The sequence below is a fragment of the Pelobates fuscus genome, chromosome 1, assembly GCF_036172605.1.
Source record: "Pelobates fuscus isolate aPelFus1 chromosome 1, aPelFus1.pri, whole genome shotgun sequence".
Classification (NCBI taxonomy): domain Eukaryota; kingdom Metazoa; phylum Chordata; class Amphibia; order Anura; family Pelobatidae; genus Pelobates; species Pelobates fuscus.
In genome coordinates this window covers 7,767,254-7,790,492 of record NC_086317.1, presented here as the reverse complement: position 1 = coordinate 7,790,492, position 23,239 = coordinate 7,767,254, and the positions used below count along the sequence as shown (strand labels likewise).

Here is a 23,239-nt window from a genome sequence, read left to right as displayed (position 1 = left end):
TTAAGACAATGTATCAATGTATCTATTAATCACCAATGAAGACAATATATCAAAGTATCAATCAATCACCAATGAAGACATTGTATCAATGTATCTATTAATTACCAATGAAGACAATGTATCAATGTATATATTAATTACCACTGAAGAGAATGTATCAATGTATCTATCAATCACCAATGGAGGCAATATATCAATGTGTCTATTAATCACCAATGGAGACAATGTATCAATGTATCTATTAATTACCAATGAACACAATGTATCAATGTATCTATTAATCACCAATGGAGACAATGTATCAATGTATCTATTAATCACCAGTAAAGACAATGTATCTATTAATCACCTATGAAGACAATGTATCAATGTATCTATTAATCACCAATGGAGACAATGTATCAATGTATCTATTAATTACCAATGGAGACAATGTATCAATGTATCTATTAATTACCAAGACAATGTATCTATTAATTACCAATGGAGACAATGTATCAATGTATCTATTAATTACCAATGGAGACAATGTATCAATGTATCTATTAATCACCAATGAAGACAATGTATCAATGTATCTATTAATTACCAATGAAGGCAATGTATCAATGTATCTATTAATTACCAATGAAGACAATGTATCAATTAATTACCAATGAAGACAATGTATCAATGTATCTATTAATTACCAATGAAGAGAATGTATCAATGTATCTATCAATCACCAATGGAGACAATATATCAATGTATCTATCAATCACCAATGAAGACATTGTATCAATGTATCTATCAATCACCAATGAAGACATTGTATCAATGTATCTATCAATAACCAATGAAGACAATGTATCAATGTATCTATTAATCACCAATGGAGACAATGTATCAATGTATCTATTAATTACCAATGGAGACAATGTATCAATGTATCTTTTAATTACCAATGGAGACAATGTATCAATGTATCTATTAATTACCAATGAAGACATTGTATCAATGTATCTTTTAATTACCAATGAAGACAATGTATCAATGTATCTATTAATTACCAATGGAGACAATGTATCAATGTATCTATTAATTACCAATGGAGACAATGTATCAATGTATCTAATAATTACCAAGACAATGTATCTATTAATTACCAATGGAGACAATGTATCAATTAATTACCAATGAAGACAATGTATCAATGTATCTATTAATCACCAATGAAGACAATATATCAATGTATCTATCAATCACCAATGGAGACAATGTATCAATGTATCTATTAATTACCAATGAAGACAATGTATCAATGTATCTATTAATTAACAAGACAATGTATCTATTAATTACCAATGGAGACAATGTATCTATTAATTACCAATGAAGACAATATATCAATTAATTACCAATTAAGACAATGTATCAATGTATCTATTAATCACCAATGAAGACAATATATCAATGTATCTATTAATCACCAATGAAGACAATATATCAATGTATCTATTAATTACCAATGAAGACAATGTATCAATGTATATATTAATTACCAATGAAGAGAATGTATCAATGTATCTATCAATCACCAATGGAGGCAATATATCAATGTGTCTATTAATCACCAATGGAGACAATGTATCAATGTATCTATTAATTACCAATGAACACAATGTGTCAATGTATCTATTAATCACCAATGGAGACAATGTATCAATGTATCTATTAATCACCAGTAAAGACAATGTATCTATTAATTACCAATGGAGACAATGTATCAATGTATCTATTAATTACCAATGGAGACAATGTATCAATTAATCACCAATGAAGACAATGTATCAATGCATCTATTAATTACCAATGGAGACAATGTATCTATTAATTACCAATGAAGACAATGTATCAATTAATTACCAATTAAGACAATGTATCTATTAATCACCAATGAAGACAATGTATCAATGTATCTATTAATCACAAAGACAATGTATCTATTAATTACCAATGAAGACAATGTATCAATTAATTACCAATTAAGACAATGTATCTATTAATCACCAATGAAGACAATATATCAATGTATCTATCAATGAAGACAATATATCAATGTATCTATTAATTACCAATGAAGACAATGTATCAATGTATCTATTAATTACCAATGAACACAATGTATCGATGTATCTATTAATTACCACTGAAGACAATGTATCAATGTATCTATTAATTACCAATGAGGAGAATGTATCAATGTATCTATCAATCACCAATGGAGGCAATATATCAATGTGTCTATTAATCACCAATGGAGACAATGTATCAATGTATCTATTAATCACCAATGGAGACAATGTATCAATGTATCTATTAATTACCAATGGAGACAATGTATCAATGTATCAATGTATCTATTAATCACCAATGGAGACAATGTATCAATGTATCTATTAATTACCAATGAAGACAATGTATCAATGTATCTATTAATTACCAATGAAGACAATGTATCAATGTATCTATTAATCACCAATGGAGACAATGTATCAATGTATCTATTAATTACCAAGACAATGTATCTATTAATTACCAATGGAGACAATGTATCTATTAATTACCAATGAAGACAATGTATCAATTAATTACCAATGAAGACAATGTATCAATGTATCTATTAATCACCAATGAAGACAATATATCAATGTATCTATTAATCACCAATGAAGACAATATATCAATGTATCTATCAATCACCAATGAAGACATTGTATCAATGAATCTATCAATAACCAATGAAGACAATATATCAATGTATCTATTAATTACCAATGGAGACAATGTATCAATGTATCTATTAATTACCAATGAAGACAATGTATCAATGTATCTATTAATTACCAATGAAGACAATGTATCAATGTATCTATTAATTACCAATGAAGACAATGTATCAATGTATCTATTAATCACCAATGGAGACAATGTATCAATGTATCTATTAATTACCAATGGAGACAATGTATCAATGTATCTATTAATTACCAATGAAGAAAATGTATCAATGTATCTATCAATCACCAATATATCAATGTGTCTATTAATCACCAATGGAGACAATGTATCAATGTATCTAATAATTACCAATGAACACAATGTATCAATGTATCTATTAATCACCAATGAAGACAATGTATCAATGTATCTATTAATTACCAATGAACACAATGTATCAATGTATCTATTAATCACCAGTAAAGACAATGTATCTATTAATCACCAGTAAAGACGATGTATCTATTAATTACCAATGAAGACAATATATCAATGTATCTATTAATCACCAATGGAGACAATATATCAATGTATCTATTAATCACCAATGGAGACAATGTATCAATGTATCTATTAATTACCAATGAAGACAATGTATCAATGTATCTATTAATTACCAATGAAGACAATATATCAATGTATCTATTAATTACCAATGAAGACAATGTATCAATGTATCTATTAATTACCAATGGAGACAATGTATCAATGTATCTATTAATCACCAGTAAAGACATTGTATCAATGTATCTATTAATTACTAATGAACACAAGATCAATGTATCTATTAATCACCAGTAAAGACAATGTATCTATTAATTACCAATGGAGACAATATCAATGTATCTATTAATTACGAATGGAGACAATATATCAATGTATCTATCAATCACCAATGAAGACATTGTATCAATGTATCTATCAATCACCAGTAAGACAATGTATCAATGTATCTATTAATTACCAATGGAGACAATGTATCAATTTATCTTTTAATTACCAATGGAGACAATGTATCAATGTATCTATTAATCACCAGTAAAGACATTGTATCAATGTATCTATTAATTACCAATGAACACAATATCAATGTATCTATTAATCACCAGTAAAGACAATGTATCTATTAATTACCAATGGAGACAATGTATCAATGTATCTATTAATTACGAATGGAGACAATATATCAATGTATCTATCAATCACCAATGAAGGCATTGTATCAGTGTATCTATCAATCACCAGTAAAGACAATGTATCAATGTATCTTTTAATTACCAATGAAGACAATGTATCAATGTATATATTAATTACCAATGAACACAATATCAATGTATCTATTAATCACCAGTAAAGACAATGTATCTATTAATTACCAATGAAGACAATGTATCAATGTATCTATTAATTACCAATGGAGACAATGTATCAATTTATCTTTTAATTACCAATGGAGACAATGTATCAATGTATCTATTAATCACCAGTAAAGACATTGTATCAATGTATCTATTTTTTACTAATGAACACAATATCAATGTATCTATTAATCACCAGTAAAGACAATGTATCTATTAATTACCAATGGAGACAATATCAATGTATCTATTATTTACGAATGGAGACAATATATCAATGTATCTATCAATCACCAATGAAGACATTGTATCAATGTATCTATCAATCACCAGTAAAGACAATGTATCAATGTATCTATTAATTACCAATGGAGACAATGTATCAATGTATCTATTAATCACCAGTAAAGACAATGTATCTATTAATTACCAATGGAGACAATGTATCAATGTATCAATCAATCACCAGTAAAGACAATGTATCAATGTATCTATTAATCACCAATGAAGACAATGTATCAATGTATCTATTAATTACCAATGGAGACAATGTATCAATGTATCTATTAATTACCAATGAAGACAATATATCAATGTATCTATTAATTACCAATGGAGACAATGTATCAATGTATCTATCAATCACCAATGAAGACATTGTATCAATGTATCTATCAATCACCAGTAAAGACAATGTATCAATGTATCTATTAATTACCAATGGAGACAATGTATCAATTTATCTTTTAATTACCAATGGAGACAACGTATCAATGTATCTATTAATCACCAGTAAAGACATTGTATCAATGTATCTATTAATTACCAATGAACACAATATCAATGTATCTATTAATCACCAGTAAAGACAATGTATCTATTAATTACCAATGGAGACAATGTATCAATGTATCTATTAATTACGAATGGAGACAATATATCAATGTATCTATCAATCACCAATGAAGGCATTGTATCAGTGTATCTATCAATCACCAGTAAAGACAATGTATCAATGTATCTTTTAATTACCAATGAAGACAATGTATCAATGTATATATTAATTACCAATGAACACAATATCAATGTATCTATTAATCACCAGTAAAGACAATGTATCTATTAATTACCAATGAAGACAATGTATCAATGTATCTATTAATTACCAATGGAGACAATGTATCAATTTATCTTTTAATTACCAATGGAGACAATGTATCAATGTATCTATTAATCACCAGTAAAGACATTGTATCAATGTATCTATTTTTTACTAATGAACACAATATCAATGTATCTATTAATCACCAGTAAAGACAATGTATCTATTAATTACCAATGGAGACAATATCAATGTATCTATTATTTACGAATGGAGACAATATATCAATGTATCTATCAATCACCAATGAAGACATTGTATCAATGTATCTATCAATCACCAGTAAAGACAATGTATCAATGTATCTATTAATTACCAATGGAGACAATGTATCAATGTATCTATTAATCACCAGTAAAGACAATGTATCTATTAATTACCAATGGAGACAATGTATCAATGTATCTATCAATCACCAGTAAAGACAATGTATCAATGTATCTATTAATCACCAATGAAGACAATGTATCAATGTATCTATTAATTACCAATGGAGACAATGTATCAATGTATCTATTAATTACCAATGAAGACAATATATCAATGTATCTATTAATTACCAATGGAGACAATGTATCAATGTATCTATTAATCACCAGTAAAGACAATGTATCAATGTATCTATTAATTACCAATGGAGACAATGTATCAATGTCTAGGGGACCTTATAAAAGGGCTGGGTGGGAATCACCCCGAAATGAAGATCAATATATCTATTGTAAAGCAGGATTTAAAGGGGCATTACAGGTACATGAGTAAAGGTTTAAACTGCTATAAAGGGGGAACGGTCTCCTCTCTGGAATTTACAGGATTAAATCATCAACTATAACTTGTGTTGTAACTTTTTCATGAGATGCTGTATTATTTTCTTTTACATTCAAAGTTAAAGATTTAGCAGATGACATCACAATCGAGTTCAGAAAAGGTACAGCCAGGGCACACATTGGAAATAAGGAAGAGTAATGGAAACATTGTTTCATGTCTCCTCCTCTCGGTAATCCCTTGCTGTGCGGACTACGAGGTGTAAAGGGCGGAGCTTATAACCATGATTGACAGGGAGCCAAGATGGAGGTGGCTCTCTCTATGCTGACTGCCAGGTGTAAAGGGCGGAGCTTATAACAATGATTAACAGGGAGCTAAGATGGAGGTGGCTCTCTCTATGCTGACTGCCAGGTGTAAAGGGCGGAGCTTATAACAATGATTGACAGGGAGCTAAGATGGAGGTTGCTCTCTCTATGCTGACTGCCAGGTGTAAAGGGCGGAGCTTATAACAATGACTGACAGGGAGCTAAGATGGAGGTGGCTCTCTCTATACTGACTGCCAGGTGTAAAGGGCGGAGCTTATAACAATGATTGACAGGGAGCTAAGATGGAGGTTGCTCTCTCTATGCTGACTGCCAGGTGTAAAGGGCGGAGCTTATAACAATGATTGACAGAGAGCTAAGATGGAGGTGGCTCTCTCTATACTGACTGCCAGATGTAAAGGGCGGAGCTTATAACAATGATTGACAGGGAGCGGAGATGGAGGTGGCTCTCTCTATACTGACTGCCAGGTGTAAAGGGCGGAGCTTATAACAATGATTGACAGAGAGCTAAGATGGAGGTGGCTCTCTCTATACTGACTGCCAGATGTAAAGGGCGGAGCTTATAACAATGATTGCCAGGGAGCTAAGATGGAGGTGGCTCTCTCTATACTGACCGCCAGGTGTAAAGGGCAGAGCTTATAACAATGATTGACAGGAAGCTAAGATGGAGACGGCTCTCTCTATACTGACTGCCAGGTGTAAAGGGCGGAGCTTATAACAATGATTGACAGGGAGCTAAGATGGAGGTGGCTCTCTCTATACTGACCGCCAGGTGTAATGGGCGGAGCTTATAACAATGACTGACAGGGAGCTAAGATGGAGGTGTCTCTCTCTATACTGACTGCCAGGTGTAAAGGGCGGAGCTTATAACAATGATTGACAGAGAGCTAAGATGGAGGTGTCTCTCTCTATACTGACTGCAAGATGTAAAGGGCGGAGCTTATAACAATGATTGACAGGGAGCTAAGATGGAGGTGTCTCTCTCTATACTGACTGCCAGGTGTAAAGGGCGGAGCTTATAACAATGATTGACAGGGAGCTAAGATGGAGGTGGCTCTCTCTATACTGACTGCCAGGTGTAAAGGGCGGAGCTTATAACAATGATTGACAGGGAGCTAAGATGGAGGTGGCTCTCTCTATACTGACTGCCAGGTGTAATGGGCGGAGCTTATAACAATGACTGACAGGGAGCTAAGATGGAGGTCGCTCTCGCTATACTGACTGCCAGGTGTAAAGGGCGGAGCTTATAACAATGATTGACAGGGAGCTAAGATGGAGGTGGCTCTCTCTATACTGACTGCCAGGTGTAAAGGGCGGAGCTTATAACAATGACTGACAGGGAGCTAAGATGGAGGTGGCTCTCTCTATACTGACTGCCAGGTGTAAAGGGCGGAGCTTATAACAATGATTGACACGGAGCTAAGATGGAGGCGGATCTCTCGATACTGACTGCCAGGTGTAAAGGGCGGAGCTTATAACAATGACTGACAGGGAGCTAAGATGGAGGTGGCTCTCTCTATACTGACTGCCAGGTGTAAAGGGCGGAGCTTATAACAATGATTGACACGGAGCTAAGATGGAGGCGGATCTCTCGATACTGACTGCCAGGTGTAAAGGGCGGAGCTTATAACAATGATTGACAGGGAGCTAAGATGGAGGTGGCTCTCTCTATACTGACCGCCAGGTGTAATGGGCGGAGCTTATAACAATGACTGACAGGGAGCTAAGATGGAGGTGGCTCTCTCTATACTGACCGCCAGGTGTAATGGGCGGAGCTTATAACAATGACTGACAGGGAGCTAAGATGGAGGTGGCTCTCTCTATACTGACTGCCAGGTGTAAAGGGCGGAGCTTATAACAATGATTGACAGGGAGCTAAGATGGAGGTGGCTCTCTCTATACTGACTGCCAGGTGTAAGGGGCGGGGCTTATAACAATGATTGACAGGGAGCTAAGATGGAGGTAGCTCTCGCTCTGTACTGACTGCCAGGTGTAAAGGGCGGAGCTTATAACAATGACTGACAGGGAGCTAAGATGGAGGTAGCTCTCTCTATACTGACTGCCAGATGTAAAGGGAGGAGCTTATAACAATGATTGACAGGGAGCTAAGATGGAGGCGGCTCTCTCTATACTGACTGCCAGGTGTAATGGGCGTAGCTTATAACAATGATTGACAGGGAGCTAAGATGGAGGCGGCTCTCTCTATACTGACTGCCAGGTGTAATGGGCGGAGCTTATAACAATGACTGACAGGGAGCTAAGATGGAGGTGGCTCTCTCTATACTGACCGCTAGGTGTAAAGGGCGGAGCTTATAACAATGATTGACAGGGAGCTAAGATGGAGGTGGCTCTCTCTATACTGACCGCCAGGTGTAAAGGGCGGAGCTTATAACAATGATTGACAGGGAGCTAAGATGGAGGCGCCCAGTTACAGGACAAAGAAATGTGGATTTCTACATTTAATGTTATTTTTCACATCTGACTATACATTTGTTATATATAGGGATAGGCAAACATTATATGTAAAAGTCACAGTTTCCATTTAAATTCCTGGTAGGAGTAGGTTTCATTTTTAGCGTCTATCTATGATGTTATTGCATTCAGGAGTGGGTGTAATTACAGTTGCGCAGAGACGGACAGCCCGGCTGGTCTCTGCCTCCATTAATAAAGAAATCCACGTGTCCTACAGGGATTCGGATCCCGAAATCTGCAAGAATTAACAAGAAACTGTTAGAATAAAGGATCGAAACAGATGTTCACCAATCCCATCGCATTATCTGAACATTGCTCTCCAGGATGGAGGATTATAGACCCAGGCAAATTTCTAATGACACCAAATATAACTATAAATGTGTTTTAAGTTCTCCATCGTTCCTACCTACGTCCCCCCGAGCTGTCTGATACATTTATCACCCATTTAAAGGGGTACATTCTATGGATTTGGGTGACACTGGCCCAACGTACTGTCTGTGTCTGTGTGAATGGCTTCTACGAATACAGCATCGCTGGGATCTAGTCTCAAATCCATCTCAACGTTTGTGAATTTAAATGCAGCCGGATCCAGCCCTGGAAGAGAATGAACCGTATAAAGTACACAATAATTACTCTAAAATTAAACTATATTATGCCATTTCGGACAACAAACACACACTTTCTCTGAAATAAAAGTCAGACATTTCAATGGTTACACTGTCAAGGTAGTACAGGGGGTCACACTGTCAGGGCAGTGCGGGGGGTCACACTGTCAGGGCAGTGCAGGGGGTCACACTGTCAGGGCAGTGCAGGGGGTCACACTGTCAGGGCAGTGCAGGGGGTCACACTGTCAGGGCAGTGCGGGGGGTCACACTGTCAGGGCAGTGCAGGGGGTCACACTGTCAGGGCAGTGCGGGGGGTCACACTGTCAGGGCAGTGCGGGGGGTCACACTGTCAGGGCAGTGCGGGGGGTCACACTGTCAGGGCAGTGCGGGGGGTCACACTGTCAGGGCAGTGCGGGGGGTCACACTGTCAGGGCAGTGCGGGGGGTCACACTGTCAGGGCAGTGCGGGGGGTCACACTGTCAGGGCAGTGCGGGGGGTCACACTGTCAGGGCAGTGCGGGGGGTCACACTGTCAGGGCAGTGCAGGGGGTCACACTGTCAGGGCAGTGCAGGGGGTCACACTGTCAGGGCAGTGCAGGGGGTCACACTGTCAGGGCAGTGCGGGGGGTCACACTGTCAGGGCAGTGCAGGGGGTCACACTGTCAGGGCAGTGCAGGGGGTCACACTGTCAGGGCAGTGCGGGGGGTCACACTGTCAGGGCAGTGCGGGGGGTCACACTGTCAGGGCAGTGCAGGGGGTCACACTGTCAGGGCAGTGCAGGGGGTCACACTGTCAGCGCATTACAGGGGGTCACACTGTCAGGGCACTACAGGGGGTCACACTGTCAGGGCAGTACACTAAGTAATAATGAAAAATTATATATTTAAAATAGTTTTAAATTTTGAAGAATAATTCTAGTTTTAATAATGCATTTTTTTCCAATTCCTGAAGCAGAGATATCCAGTTACCCCGCTATACTCCATACCTGTAATTTGCCCAAGACGACCACTAAAGACCTGCCCAACTCTCCCAGCGACATGGGCACCAAGGCTAATGCCAATCAGGTGAATAGAATCCTCCGTGGACCCCAGTAGCTGGAAATATAGGAGAGATGGAAATATCAGCCACGTATCTGGAATACCCGGGACACCAGGCTTTATATCATTCACTAATCAGTCAGAAACCAAACACGGGATATTTTACATAGATACAATACATTGATACTTGTATTATTATCCTGTAAGTTTATTTTAAAGTGGAATTATCAGCAAATATTACATTACATCAATACAGAATTAACACATTTATTTAGAATTGTGCGGGGCTCAGGGGGATCAATATGGAGGCAAACAGCAAATTTAAAGAGACACACCAGACCAGAGCCGGACTGGGAAAAAAAATTTGGTCCGGGCATTTATTTTTTAAATCACAGCAGCCCACTAAAAAAAAGGGGGCGGGGCAGATAGGGTGTGTTTTGGCACCCCCAATGACAAGCACGCCCCATCACAAAGAGAGCATGTTGGTTCAATCTTCCAGGGCAGGCCATGCGCAGAGCTCTAGCATGAGACAAAGGCCCCTTTATTTGTTCTGCTCAGTGCAAGCAAATTTAATAACATGCTTGCATTGTGTTTGCTTGAAACTTGTCTCTGGTGTCTCCCAGGGCCGGACTGGGTACACGAAGCAGCCCTGGAAAAAAATCTATGGCAGCTCCATAAGTCATAGTGATCTCCCCACCATCCCGTCATGGAACACAGCATGGACCATGGCCATCGTGGCCCTCTGGGCATTTGCTCGGTGTGCCTGATGGCCAGTCTGGGCCTGCTCCAGACCCATAAATCATTTATCTTGCTTTATGGGTCAGCTCTTTCTTTCATTTTACAAAAAGTGCAGATTTCAGTAGAAGTTGGTATTTTTTTTTACAAATTAGCCTGGTTACACCCCGCTGTCAAGCAAACCATCAGTCCTGTTACTTCCTGGTTTGGTTAGCTCAGTGGAGCTAATCTCAAGAGGCAGCAATTGCCAAGAGCACCTGACTTACAAAGACTTCTCATTGTATGGGAAGTCCGTGATTGGACAGCCGCATAAAGTCTGGGCGGGGTTAGGAGGGGAGGGCTTGCAAAAGCTGCAGGAAAGAGACTGCATGTTTTACAAGCCTTTTTAGATATATATTAAAAATGCTTAATTAAATGCATACATGTTTTCATTGAGGGTATAGCTACTAAACAGTGGTTTGTTTGTTTTTTGTATTTGGGCAGTGGGTGTCCCTTTAAGAGTTATGTGCAAGTATGACATTGCTGGTATTACAGAGTAACGGATTAGTTAATAGGTGAAATGACTAACAAACAGTCTCTCTGCATTTCAAAAACTCAAAAGATATAAAAGCGCCATCTACCAAACTAATTACCGAGATGGTTTCTGTGCAGTCTCCGCGGGTCGCAGTTGATGTATGGAGTACAGAGTATTACCCTCACTTCAGGATTTTAGCAAGCGTCTACTCTGACTGTCAACATGCATGTTTATATTTTAATAAAAACGATTCATTTTATTACACATATTTTGTTGTTTTTCTATTTGTGGCGTAATATTCTTCCTGACTCTCTATGGGAGCGTGAGATCTGGGTATCTTGGAGGAGATAGGGGAGCTTGAGATGTAGGTCTTCCTCCGTACCATCATTTCCTTAATGAGGTCCACGATTTCCTGACTCAGCTTTGGTATGTTATCTACGGCTTCGTTATACTTGGCCGTCGAACCATACACCCAATCCACCGCCACCACATTCCCGCCTGATGCTTCCAACAGTGACTTCACCAGGTCTTCAATCCATGAGGGCTTTGACCCCAAAATCCTGGAGCAAGAGATAAGAAAGCAGAATGGGCCATCACTGGCTGACACAGGGTGAGGAGTGAAATGCGTTGGGGTTTCCTAAGCCCTCCTCACGCTCCCTACATAACATACTCTGAGACATGGCAGGTTTTACATGTATGGACCCCATGCGGATACTAGCTCACCATCTATGGGTAGCCCTTGGAAATGTTATCAGTTCCTGGCAATAGTCATCAATTTTAGGGATTTACTGAAATTAATGTACATGTTAACACTATAAAACAGTGATGTCACGATCAAGTCTTCTCTAATCCGTACTCTCCGAAAGTAAAAAGTATCTGCGGACTACGTTTGAAGGGGTAAGGCTTTCCAGGAGGCACTATGGTCATATTACTAACCCTCACTAAACTAACCCATTCCAAGTCTGACTAACCCTCATCAAACTATCCCATTCCCAATCTGACTAACCCTCATCAAACTATCCCATTCGCAGTCTGACTACCCCTCATCAAACTAACCCATTCACAGTCTGACAAACCCATTCCCAGTCTGACTAACCAATTCCCATTCCCAGTCTGACTAACCCTCATCAAACTAACCCATTCCCAGTCTGACTAACCAATTCCCATTCCCAGTCTGACTAACCCTCATCAAACTAACCCATTCCCAGTCTGACAAACCCATTCCCAGTCTGACTAACCAATTCCCATTCCCAGTCTGACTAACCATCATCAAACTAACCCATTTCCAGTCTGACTAACCCTCAAACTAACCCATTCCCAGTCTGACTAACCAATTCCCAGTCTGACTAACCAATTCCCAGTCTGACTAACCCTCAGACTAACCCATTCCCATTCCCATTCCGACTAACCCTCATCAAACTAAGCCATTCCCAGTTTGACTAACCCTCAAACTAACCCATTCCCAGTCTGACTAAGCCTCAAACTAACCCATTCCCAGGCTGACTAACCCTCAAACTAACCCATTCCCAGTCTGACTAACACTCAAACTAACCCATTCCCAGTCTGACTAACCCTCATCAAACTAACCCATTCCCAGTATGACTAACCCTCATCAAACTAAGCCATTCCCAGTTTGACTAACCCTCAAACTAACCCATTCCCAGTCTGACTAAGCCTCAAACTAACCCATTCCCAGGCTGACTAACCCTCAAACTAACCCATTACCAGTCTGACTAACCCTCATCAAACTAAGCCATTCCCAGTCTGACTAACCCTCAAACTAACCCATTCCCAGTTTGACTAACTCTCAAACTAACCCATTCCCAGTCTGACTAACCCTCATCAAACTAACCCATTCCCAGTATGACTAACCCTCATCAAACTAACCCATTCCCAGTATGACTACCCCTCATCAAACTAACCCATTCCCAGTCTGACTAACCCTCAAACTAACCCATTCCCAGTCTGACTAACCCATTCCCAGTCTGACTAACCCTCATCAAACTAACCCATTCCAAGTCTGACTAACCCTTATCAGACTAACCCATTCCCAGTCTGACTAACCCATTCCCAGTCTGACTAACCCTCATCAGACTAACCCATTCCCAGTCTGACTAACCCTCATCAGACTAACCCATTCCCAGTCTGACTAACCCTCATCAGACTAACCCATTCCCAGTCTGACTAACCCTCATCAAACTAAGCCATTCCCAGTCTGACTAACCCTCATCAAACTAAGCCATTCCCAGTCTGACTAACCCTCAAACTAACCCATTCCCAGTCTGACTAAGCCTCAAACTAACCCATTCCCAGTCTGACTAACCCTCAAACTAACCCATTCCCAGTCTGACTAACCCTCAAACTAACCCATTCCCAGTCTGACTAACCCTCAAACTAACCCATTCCCAGTCTGACTAACCCTCATCAAACTAAGCCATTCCCAGTCTGACTAACCCTCAAACTAACCCATTCCCAGTCTGACTAACCCTCAAACTAACCCATTCCCAGTCTGACTAACCCTCAAACTAACCCATTCCCAGTCTGACTAACCCTCAAACTAACCCATTCCCAGTCTGACTAACCCTCAAACTAACCCATTCCCAGTCTGACTAACCCTCATCAAACTAACCCATTTCCAGTCTGACTAACCCTCATCAAACTAACCCATTCCCAGTCTGACTAACCCTCATCAAACTAACCCATTCCCAGTCTGACTAACCCTCATCAAACTAACCCATTCCCAGTATGACTAACCCTCAAACTAACCCATTCCCAGTCTGACTATCCATCAAACTAACCCATTCCCAGTCTGACTATCCATCAAACTAACCCATTCCCAGTCTGACTAACCCTCAGACTAACCCATTCCCAGTCTGACTAACCCTCAGACTAACCCATTCCCAGTATGACTAACCCTCAGACTAACCCATTCCCAGTCTGACTAACCCTCATCAAACTAACCCATTCCCAGTCTGACTAACCCTCATCAAACTAACCCATTCCCAGTCTGACTAACCCTCAGACTAACCCATTCCCAGTCTGACTAACCCTCAGACTAACCCATTCCCAGTATGACTAACCCTCAGACTAACCCATTCCCAGTCTGACTAACCCTCATCAAACTAACCCATTCCCAGTCTGACTAACCCTCAAACTAACCCATTCCCAGTCTGACTAACCCTCAGACTAACCCATTCCCAGTCTGACTAACCCATTCCCAATAAAACAGAATACCCTGCACTCAGGTCCTGCACATATGCTCCGGCCTTCCACCAAGGGGGTGCCCCGAGTGTAGGATGGACACCGCTGAATCCACCAATGTAGTATCAAAGAAGAGAAACCCAGGCAGCACTCCAGGATATAGAAGGTGAATTTATTCGTGGGTTCACCACCTCACCAATATAAGTGCGACGTTTCGGCTCCTGAGAGCCTTAACCATGCATAAGGGATACAGCATAACAGCAGTGTTTAAATAACCCCCAAACCAATCAAGTTAAATAAAGATTACAATCACATGTTAAAACATATGTATCAGTGACATTTAATAACAAGACGTGGAATCTACTCCTAGTATAGGGTCAGGATTTAAAGATGCAGTAATATATTATACAATCACATAGTAATACTCTCATCTCTACTAAATATTCCACAGCATAAAAAGGGTTAAATATCCTGTCCAGTACAGCAAGCTAAACTGCATACATACACCCATGCAATAGGTTAAATAATAATAATTAATTATAAAGTACTACATAAACAAAGTCTGTTCGACTAAACAGTCAGAGTCTTAAAGGTACAGTGACCTATTATTTAAATGCATGGTATTGCGCTCATTTATGGTAAATATTCCATAACATGAAATAAATAAATAAATAAATAAAATAGATATTAGATCTAATGCAGTAAGTTGAATAAGTATGTTTTGAATTCACATGGCAGGCAAAAAACATTTAGATATTAGATTAGAAAGTACAATACGAATGTGATACTCACACACTCACACACTCACACACTCACACACTCACACACTCACACACTCACACACTCACACACTCACACACTCACACACTGTGTATTTGGGTTTGGGGGAAACGTTTCTGACCTGAAGCCGTGAATGACGACCTTGGTTTCACGGGTGGCATTGAACGTCGAGTCTTTGAGGCTGTTCGAGCCATTGACGTGGATGACTTGGCCGCAGTCTGGGTGCTGGGGCGTAAACAGGAGAAACTTCACCTGGAGTTTATTATCCTGGAATATTCCAGAGACCTGGAAATCCGTGCATTGCTGCGGCGTGTAGTGATCTATCTGCTCGCTCCCTGGGAATAAAAATATATTATCTTGTACTGCGCTACACACTATGACGGCTCACTGCGAGAAGAAATATATTATCTTGTACTACGCTACACACTATGACGGCTCCCTGGGAATAAAAATATATTATCTTGTACTGCGCTACACACTGTGACGGCTCCCTGGGAATAAAAATATATTATCTTGTACTGCGCTACACACCGTGACGGCTCACTGCGAAAAGAAATATATTATCTTATACTGCGCTACACACTATGACGGCTCCCTGGGAATAAAAATATATTATCTTGTACTGCGCTACACACTATGACGGCTCACTGGGAGAAGAAATATATTATCTTGTACTGCGCTACACACGATGACGGCTCACTGGGAATAAAATTATATTATCTTGTACTGCGCTACACACTATGACGGCTCCCTGGGAATAAAAATATATTATCTTGTACTGCGCTACACACTATGACGGCTGACTGGGAATAAAAATATATTATCTTGTACTGCGCTAAACACTATAACGGCTCACTGGGAATAAAAATTATTATCTTGTACTGCGCTACACACTATGACGGCTCCCTGGGAATAAAAATATATTATCTTGTACTGCGCTACACACTATGACGGCTCCCTGGGAATAAAAATATATTATCTTGTACTGCGCTACACACTATGACGGCTCACTGGGAGAAGAAATATATTATCTTGTACTGCGCTACACACGATGACGGCTCCCTGGGAATAAAAATATATTATCTTGTACTGCGCTACACACTATGACGGCTCACTGGGAATAAAAATATATTATCTTGTACTGCGCTACACACTATAACGGCTCACTGGGAATAAAAATATATTATCTTGTACTGCGCTACACACTATGACGGCTCCCTGGGAATAAAAATATATTATCTTGTACTGCGCTACACACTATGACGGCTCCCGGGGAATAAAAATATATTATCTTGTACTGCGCTACACACTATGACGGCTCACTGGGAATAAAAATATATTATCTTGTACTGCGCTACACACTATGACGGCTCCCTGGGAATAAAAATATATTATCTTGTACTGCGCTACACACTATGACGGCTCCCTGGGAATAAAAAAATATATTATCTTGTACTGCGCTACACACTATGACGGCTCCCGGGGAATAAAAATATATTATCTTGTACTGCGCTACACACTGTGACGGCTCCCTGGGAATAAAAATATATTATCTTGTACTGCGCTACACACTATGACGGCTCCCTGGGAGAAGAAATATATTGCTCCAATCGACCCACCACTTGCCCACTCGATCCTGTCCCATCTCACCTTATCAGATCTCTCTCCACTTGTCTCGTGCCTTCTCTAACACACATCTTCAACTGCTCTCTCTCTTCTGGCATCGTCCCTGCTGACCTTAAACATGCCACTGTAGTACCTATACTAAAAAAAACATCCCTCGACCCGTCCACCCCCTCTAACTATCGTCCCATATCCCTGCTCCCTTTTTCCTCAAAGCTTCTGGAAAGACTTGTCTTTACCCGTGTGTCTCATTTCCTCAATTCCAACTCTCTCCTTGACCCCCTTCAATCTGGCTTCCGCCCTCTCCACTCTACAGAGACTGCGCTTATCAAAGTTACTAATGACCTAATCGCAGCTAAATCCAAAGGCCACTACTCCATACTAATTCTTCTTGACCTCTCAGCGGCCTTTGACACCGTTGATCATGCTCTCCTTCTTCAAACTCTTCAATCGCTTGGTCTCTGTGACTCTGTCTGTCAGGGCTCCGCGGGCAGCGGTGAGGGGAGGCTGCAATCCTCTCGCAGCACTCACCCTCGGTCCGTCGCCGCCCGCGGTCCCCTCTCCCCTTACCGATAAGCGAGCGGCGTCCTCTCCTCTTGACACGCCGCTCGCGTCCTCCTCTCCTCCTCCCAGCGGCAGCATGTCTAACGCTGCACGCTGGGAGCCGGCACTATTATCTAAGCGCCGGGGTCACTCACGTGACCCGGCGTTAAAGCTACAGTGCAACCAACACAGTGGGGGGTATAGATATCCCCCACATGTGTTTGTTAATACTGATTGGTGGTTAGCCAATCAGGATTCAGGCTAGGATTTAAATACTTACCTTTCCTGTCTATCTGTGCCCTGTTGTGGTCTTTGCTTTATAGTATTGATTCTGAACGTGTGCTTTCTGGTTACGTACTCTCTGGCTTGTTATACTGACTTTGTGACTTTCTCCTACCCTTTGACCTCGGCTTGTTTCTCGTTATTCTGTTTTCTGGTTCCCCTTACTCGGCTTGTCTCCTGACTATTCTGTGTGTGCTTAGCCCGGCCACTCTAAGGACCGGTACTGCACACTTTCTGTCTGTGTGTCTGTGTGTGTGTTAGCGTGTTGGGTTCCCCAGTATCGTGACACTGTCCTCTCGTGGTTTTCCTCTTATCTCTCCCAACGCTCATTCAGTGTCTCTTTTTTTAATGATACCTCGTCCTGTCTCGGTTGGAGTCCCCCAAGGCTCCGTCCTTGGTCCCCTTCTATTTTCTCTTTATACTGCCTCTCTTGGCAAACGTATTGCCTCTTTTGGATTTCACTACCACCTGTACGCTGATGACACCCAGCTATATCTCTCCTCCCCGGACCTCTCCCCTGCCGTCCTGCAACGTGTCACTGCTTGCCTTTCTTCCATCTTTGACTGGATGTCCTCCCGCTTTCTGAAACTCAATCTCTCAAAAACTGAGCTCCTTGTCTTTCCTCCTCCTAATACTGATCCTCCTCTTTCGCTCTCCCTTCAAGTTTGTGGTACCAACATCAGTCCATCCCTGCAAGCACGCTGTCTTGGCGTCATACTTGACTCTGGTCTCACCTTTGAGCCTCACATCCAGCATGTTGCCAAATCCTGTAGATTCCATCTTAAAAACATAGCCCGCATCCGCCCCTTTCTTGCACCAGATACTACCAAGGAGCTTGTCCATGCTCTAGTAATTTCCCGCATGGATTATTGTAACCCTCTCCTGATTGGTCTTCCCAAAAGCCGTACTGCACCCCTACAGTCCATAGTGAACGCTGCTGCTAGACTGATTTTCCTCTCTAGTCGTTTCTCTCACACCTCACCCCTCTGCCAGTCCTTACATTGGCTTCCTGTATGCTATAGGAGTCAATTCAAGGTACTAACTCACACCTATAAAGTACTGAACAACTCTAGCCCCTCTTATATCTCCTCACAGATCCATAGGTATGTTCCTTCTCGGTCTCTCCGCTCTGCCCGTGACCACCTCCTGTCCGTTGTCCGCACCCGTACGGCCAACTCGCGCTTGCAGGACTTCTCGCGGGCGGCTCCCTTCCTATGGAATAGCCTGCCTACCGCCATCAGACTCTCCCCTAGTCTTACATCTTTTAAGAAGTGCCTTAAAACCCATCTCTTTAGGAAAGCTTATGGCCTCCAAGACTAACCCCTACCTCACATACCTGTCTCTTGCCCTCTCCTAAAGGGCAGCCCACCTTATTTGATTACAAATTCCTGTCCGAATGTGTTTTACACCCACCTCCTATAGAATGAGCAGGGTCCTCTTCAACCTATTGTTCCTGTAAGTTTATCTGTAATTGTCCTATTTATAGTTAAATCCCCTCTCATAATATTGTAAAGCGCTACGGAATCTGTTGGCGCTATATAAATGGCAATAATAAATAAATAAATAAAATAAATGGCATTGCAAATGCAATGCATTACTTTTTGCTTAGTCTCTTATCATGCTTCCCTGACAGGTGGAACTGGCAACACAGTATCATTTTAGAAGGGAGTGGGAAAGTAAAGAAGTTACAAAAAACAGGCGGTTAACCTCGAATGGCCACGATATGTAGCCCTCAGTGACCCAATGTCATTATATTGATATGCTGGATTGGATACAATGTATCCAGGAAGGCAGTTTGAATTCCTCAGCTGCTGCAGATACATTTGTCCTGGTTGAAGGTGCTGTAGTAGCGCCGAAACGCCCGTCGTTTTACTTACAATCAGCACAGCACGTTTTGTAGCACTTAGTATGATTATGGGGTTTTAGGTAGTGTTCATAGTGGGGGAATCAGGCAGACTATGCAGATTACCTGAGCAATTTGGACGTTATGGGGGGCTGGGGGGCTGGGGGGCTGGGGGGGGGGGGGGGAGTATGCTTCATTAATGGCACTTGCAGGCTGAGCAGTGGTTCTGGTATATCGATATGTTCAAGAAAGCCAGAGCCTTTAGCTCACTTATAATATGGGGTCTCAGACCAATTAACCCATTAGTGTTCCACTACACAATACCTGGAAATGTACCTATAACGGTGGCAACCCATCTAAAGGGCTCTTTCATTACCTAAACTATAGCCACAAAGGGGTTAATCAGACTGGATGACACATTTCATTATATTGGCACCTGTTTAAAGGGCCTGTATATTGCCTCTTACTATAGCCCCTAAGAAATGAATTATATTGGATAAATCTCCTTATGCACAATACATTCTATCCACAATAGTGGCATTTGTTAGAGGGCTTTATGTATTGCCTTTGATTATAGCCACATAGAGGTACATTAGACTGGATAATAAATCTCGTTATATAATATATCTATAAAAGTGGCACTTGTTTAAAAGGATTTTCTACGTTGCCTTTAACTATAGCCACAAAGGAAATTAGAAGCAAGGGAATACACTCATATAGGGATTAACCATTTAGAGAGACTACAGTGGTAGTAAGAAAAAAGAGAGAGAGGGTGAGTGCCCCTAAATATAAAATATAGCTTTTAATAGTATAGTTAAAATGATGATATACATAGCCACAATGAGGTTAATTATACTGGATAGCATCTCTCTGTATATGTAGCAGTTTGGGATGTTAGATTTTGGCAGTGGATACGTTTCATTGAACACAATCATTTTTTACTAATTGTTAAAAATCTTGGTGTGTCTGCAGCAGCTGAGGAAGTCAAACTGCCCCCTTAGATACATTGTATCCAATCCAGCATATCAATAGAATGGCATTTGGTCACTGAGGGCTACATATCGTGGCCTTTAGAGGTTAACTGCATCTTTTTGTAACTACTTTAGGATATTGTCCTGTTTCGTCTATATAGTGTATCTGGCACAGTCCGTATATATAGTGTATCTGGCACAGTCCGTATATATAGTGTATCTGGCACAGTCCGTATATATAGTGTATCTGGCACAGTCCGTATATATATAGTGTATCTGGCACAGTCCGTCTATATAGTGTATCTGGCACAGTCCGTATATATAGTGTATCTGGCACAGTCCGTATATATAGTGTATCTGGCACAGTCCGTATATATAGTGTATCTGGCACAGTCCGTATATATAGTGTATCTGGCACAGTCCGTATATATAGTGTATCTGGCACAGTCCGTATATATAGTGTATCTGGCACAGTCCGTCTATATAGTGTATCTGGCACAGTCCGTCTATATAGTGTATCTGGCACAGTCCGTCTATATAGTGTATCTGGCACAGTCCGTATATATAGTGTATCTGGCACAGTCCGTATATATAGTGTATCTGGCACAGTCCGTATATATAGTGTATCTGGCACAGTCCGTATATATTGTACAGAACAGAATTTACCTATAGTGCCATTTATTATTTTTAAGGGTTTTTTCATTGCCTTGAACTGCAGCCACAAAGAGGGTAATTATACTGGATAATAAATACCTTTATATATATATATATATATAAACACAATCTACCTACAATAGCGGCAGTATAAAAGGGCGTCTATATTGCCTTTAACTAAAGCCACAAATGAATTGATTATATTGCATAAATCCCCCTCTATAGTTTATAAGATAATATACTCTAACTGATATATAGGATCTGTGTGGGTGCAGTTACTGTATATTTACCCCTCTTATCATTCACTAAGTAGCCCACCCTGACCATCTCTGAGTCTCTCCTTCCCCCTTGGTCTAATATAGAGCTTATATCCCTTTATAGCTCTTTTATATGGATGGATGTTACATGTTCTTTTCCCAGAGTTAATACAATTTATCTTATTGTATGTGAAATTATATTGGCTTATATTTTACAAGGAACCTTTCTTGTGCCCAGTGTGACTTTGTCCTTAGGACATATATTATCGCTTTACTACTTTAACTTAAGGTTACCCCCTGTCCAGGTTCACTTGTCCCTGTATGAATATTAAATTGAGACCTTAGTCTGCTATTCTCAGCCCTGTGTGGTCCATGGCTCCTGACCTGCAGGGACAAGGTGTGATCAGGTAAAACCTACCAGTTAGTGTGAGAAGAGTGAAGAGGAGGGTGACCAGGAGCAGGTCCAGCCTCTCGCCTCCTGCCATGGCTGCTGTATCCGTGTATTAATATCCTGGTGATTAGAGCCCCATCCAATATAGTGTTACTCACACTGACCCATGTCTGGGCCCCCACCGGTCACTCAGGCTGGTTAATGATTCACTGGATCCATTGTATTCCTGTATACTCACTCTGGATTATCTGGTCAGAATCCGCCCACTCGTTATGGAGGGGCCTTTTAAAGGAGAAATCAGCCCAGAATCTCAATCATCGGACTATGCTAGCCCAATCTGCTATTTTATTTTACCATATAATGATCCATTCTACCGGTGGTGGGCGATATACGAATAGCACTGCCCCTGTATCGTCCATATGCGGTATGAGAGGAATCAGTCAGTTTATTAAGGATTCCAAACAATCTCCCTTTACTAATTCATTGATTTCTTTCCTGCTGCACATGGACAGAGGGGCAGCCATCTTGCTTTCCTATCAGACATTTTAGGCAGAAATAAACCCCATTATTATCACCATGTTGGCATTTCATTGAGCGGTAGGGTTCATCCCTGTTTTTGTACTAACTGCGACCTCTGAGCCTCAGACTATTTATCTTTGGAAATGTCCACTGAAGCCGTGTAAAACTTCACAAACAATACTTTGATCTTTGCTGTAAATGGCACACTGTATCCTAGCAACGAGAATGGCTGCAATTTACATGAATTGTGTTCAGAATGTGAAATATGGCAACTAGTGATGTACCGAACGGTTCGCTGGCGAATAGTTCCTGGCGAACATAGCGTGTTCACGTTCGCCACGGCGGGCGAACATATGCGCGGTTCGATCCGCCCCTATTCGTCATCATT

General features: G+C 40.5%; 1 protein-coding gene across 1 annotated transcript in view; it reads right to left on the bottom strand.

Moving 5' to 3' along the window:
• Window positions 1-22,474, bottom strand: part of PLA1A (phospholipase A1 member A) — a 34,830-nt gene extending 12,356 nt beyond the window's left edge. Inside the window, exons 1-6 of the mRNA XM_063441849.1 lie at window positions 22,360-22,474; window positions 15,890-16,103; window positions 12,170-12,347; window positions 10,487-10,595; window positions 9,390-9,491; window positions 9,046-9,132 (exon numbers count right to left, since the gene is read on the bottom strand). Of these exons, the coding sequence (XP_063297919.1) occupies window positions 9,046-9,132; window positions 9,390-9,491; window positions 10,487-10,595; window positions 12,170-12,347; window positions 15,890-16,103; window positions 22,360-22,426 (757 nt within the window). The 5' untranslated portion in view covers window positions 22,427-22,474. The remainder of the gene's footprint in view (window positions 1-9,045; window positions 9,133-9,389; window positions 9,492-10,486; window positions 10,596-12,169; window positions 12,348-15,889; window positions 16,104-22,359) is intronic.
• Between the last annotated feature and the right edge of the window lie 765 nt (window positions 22,475-23,239).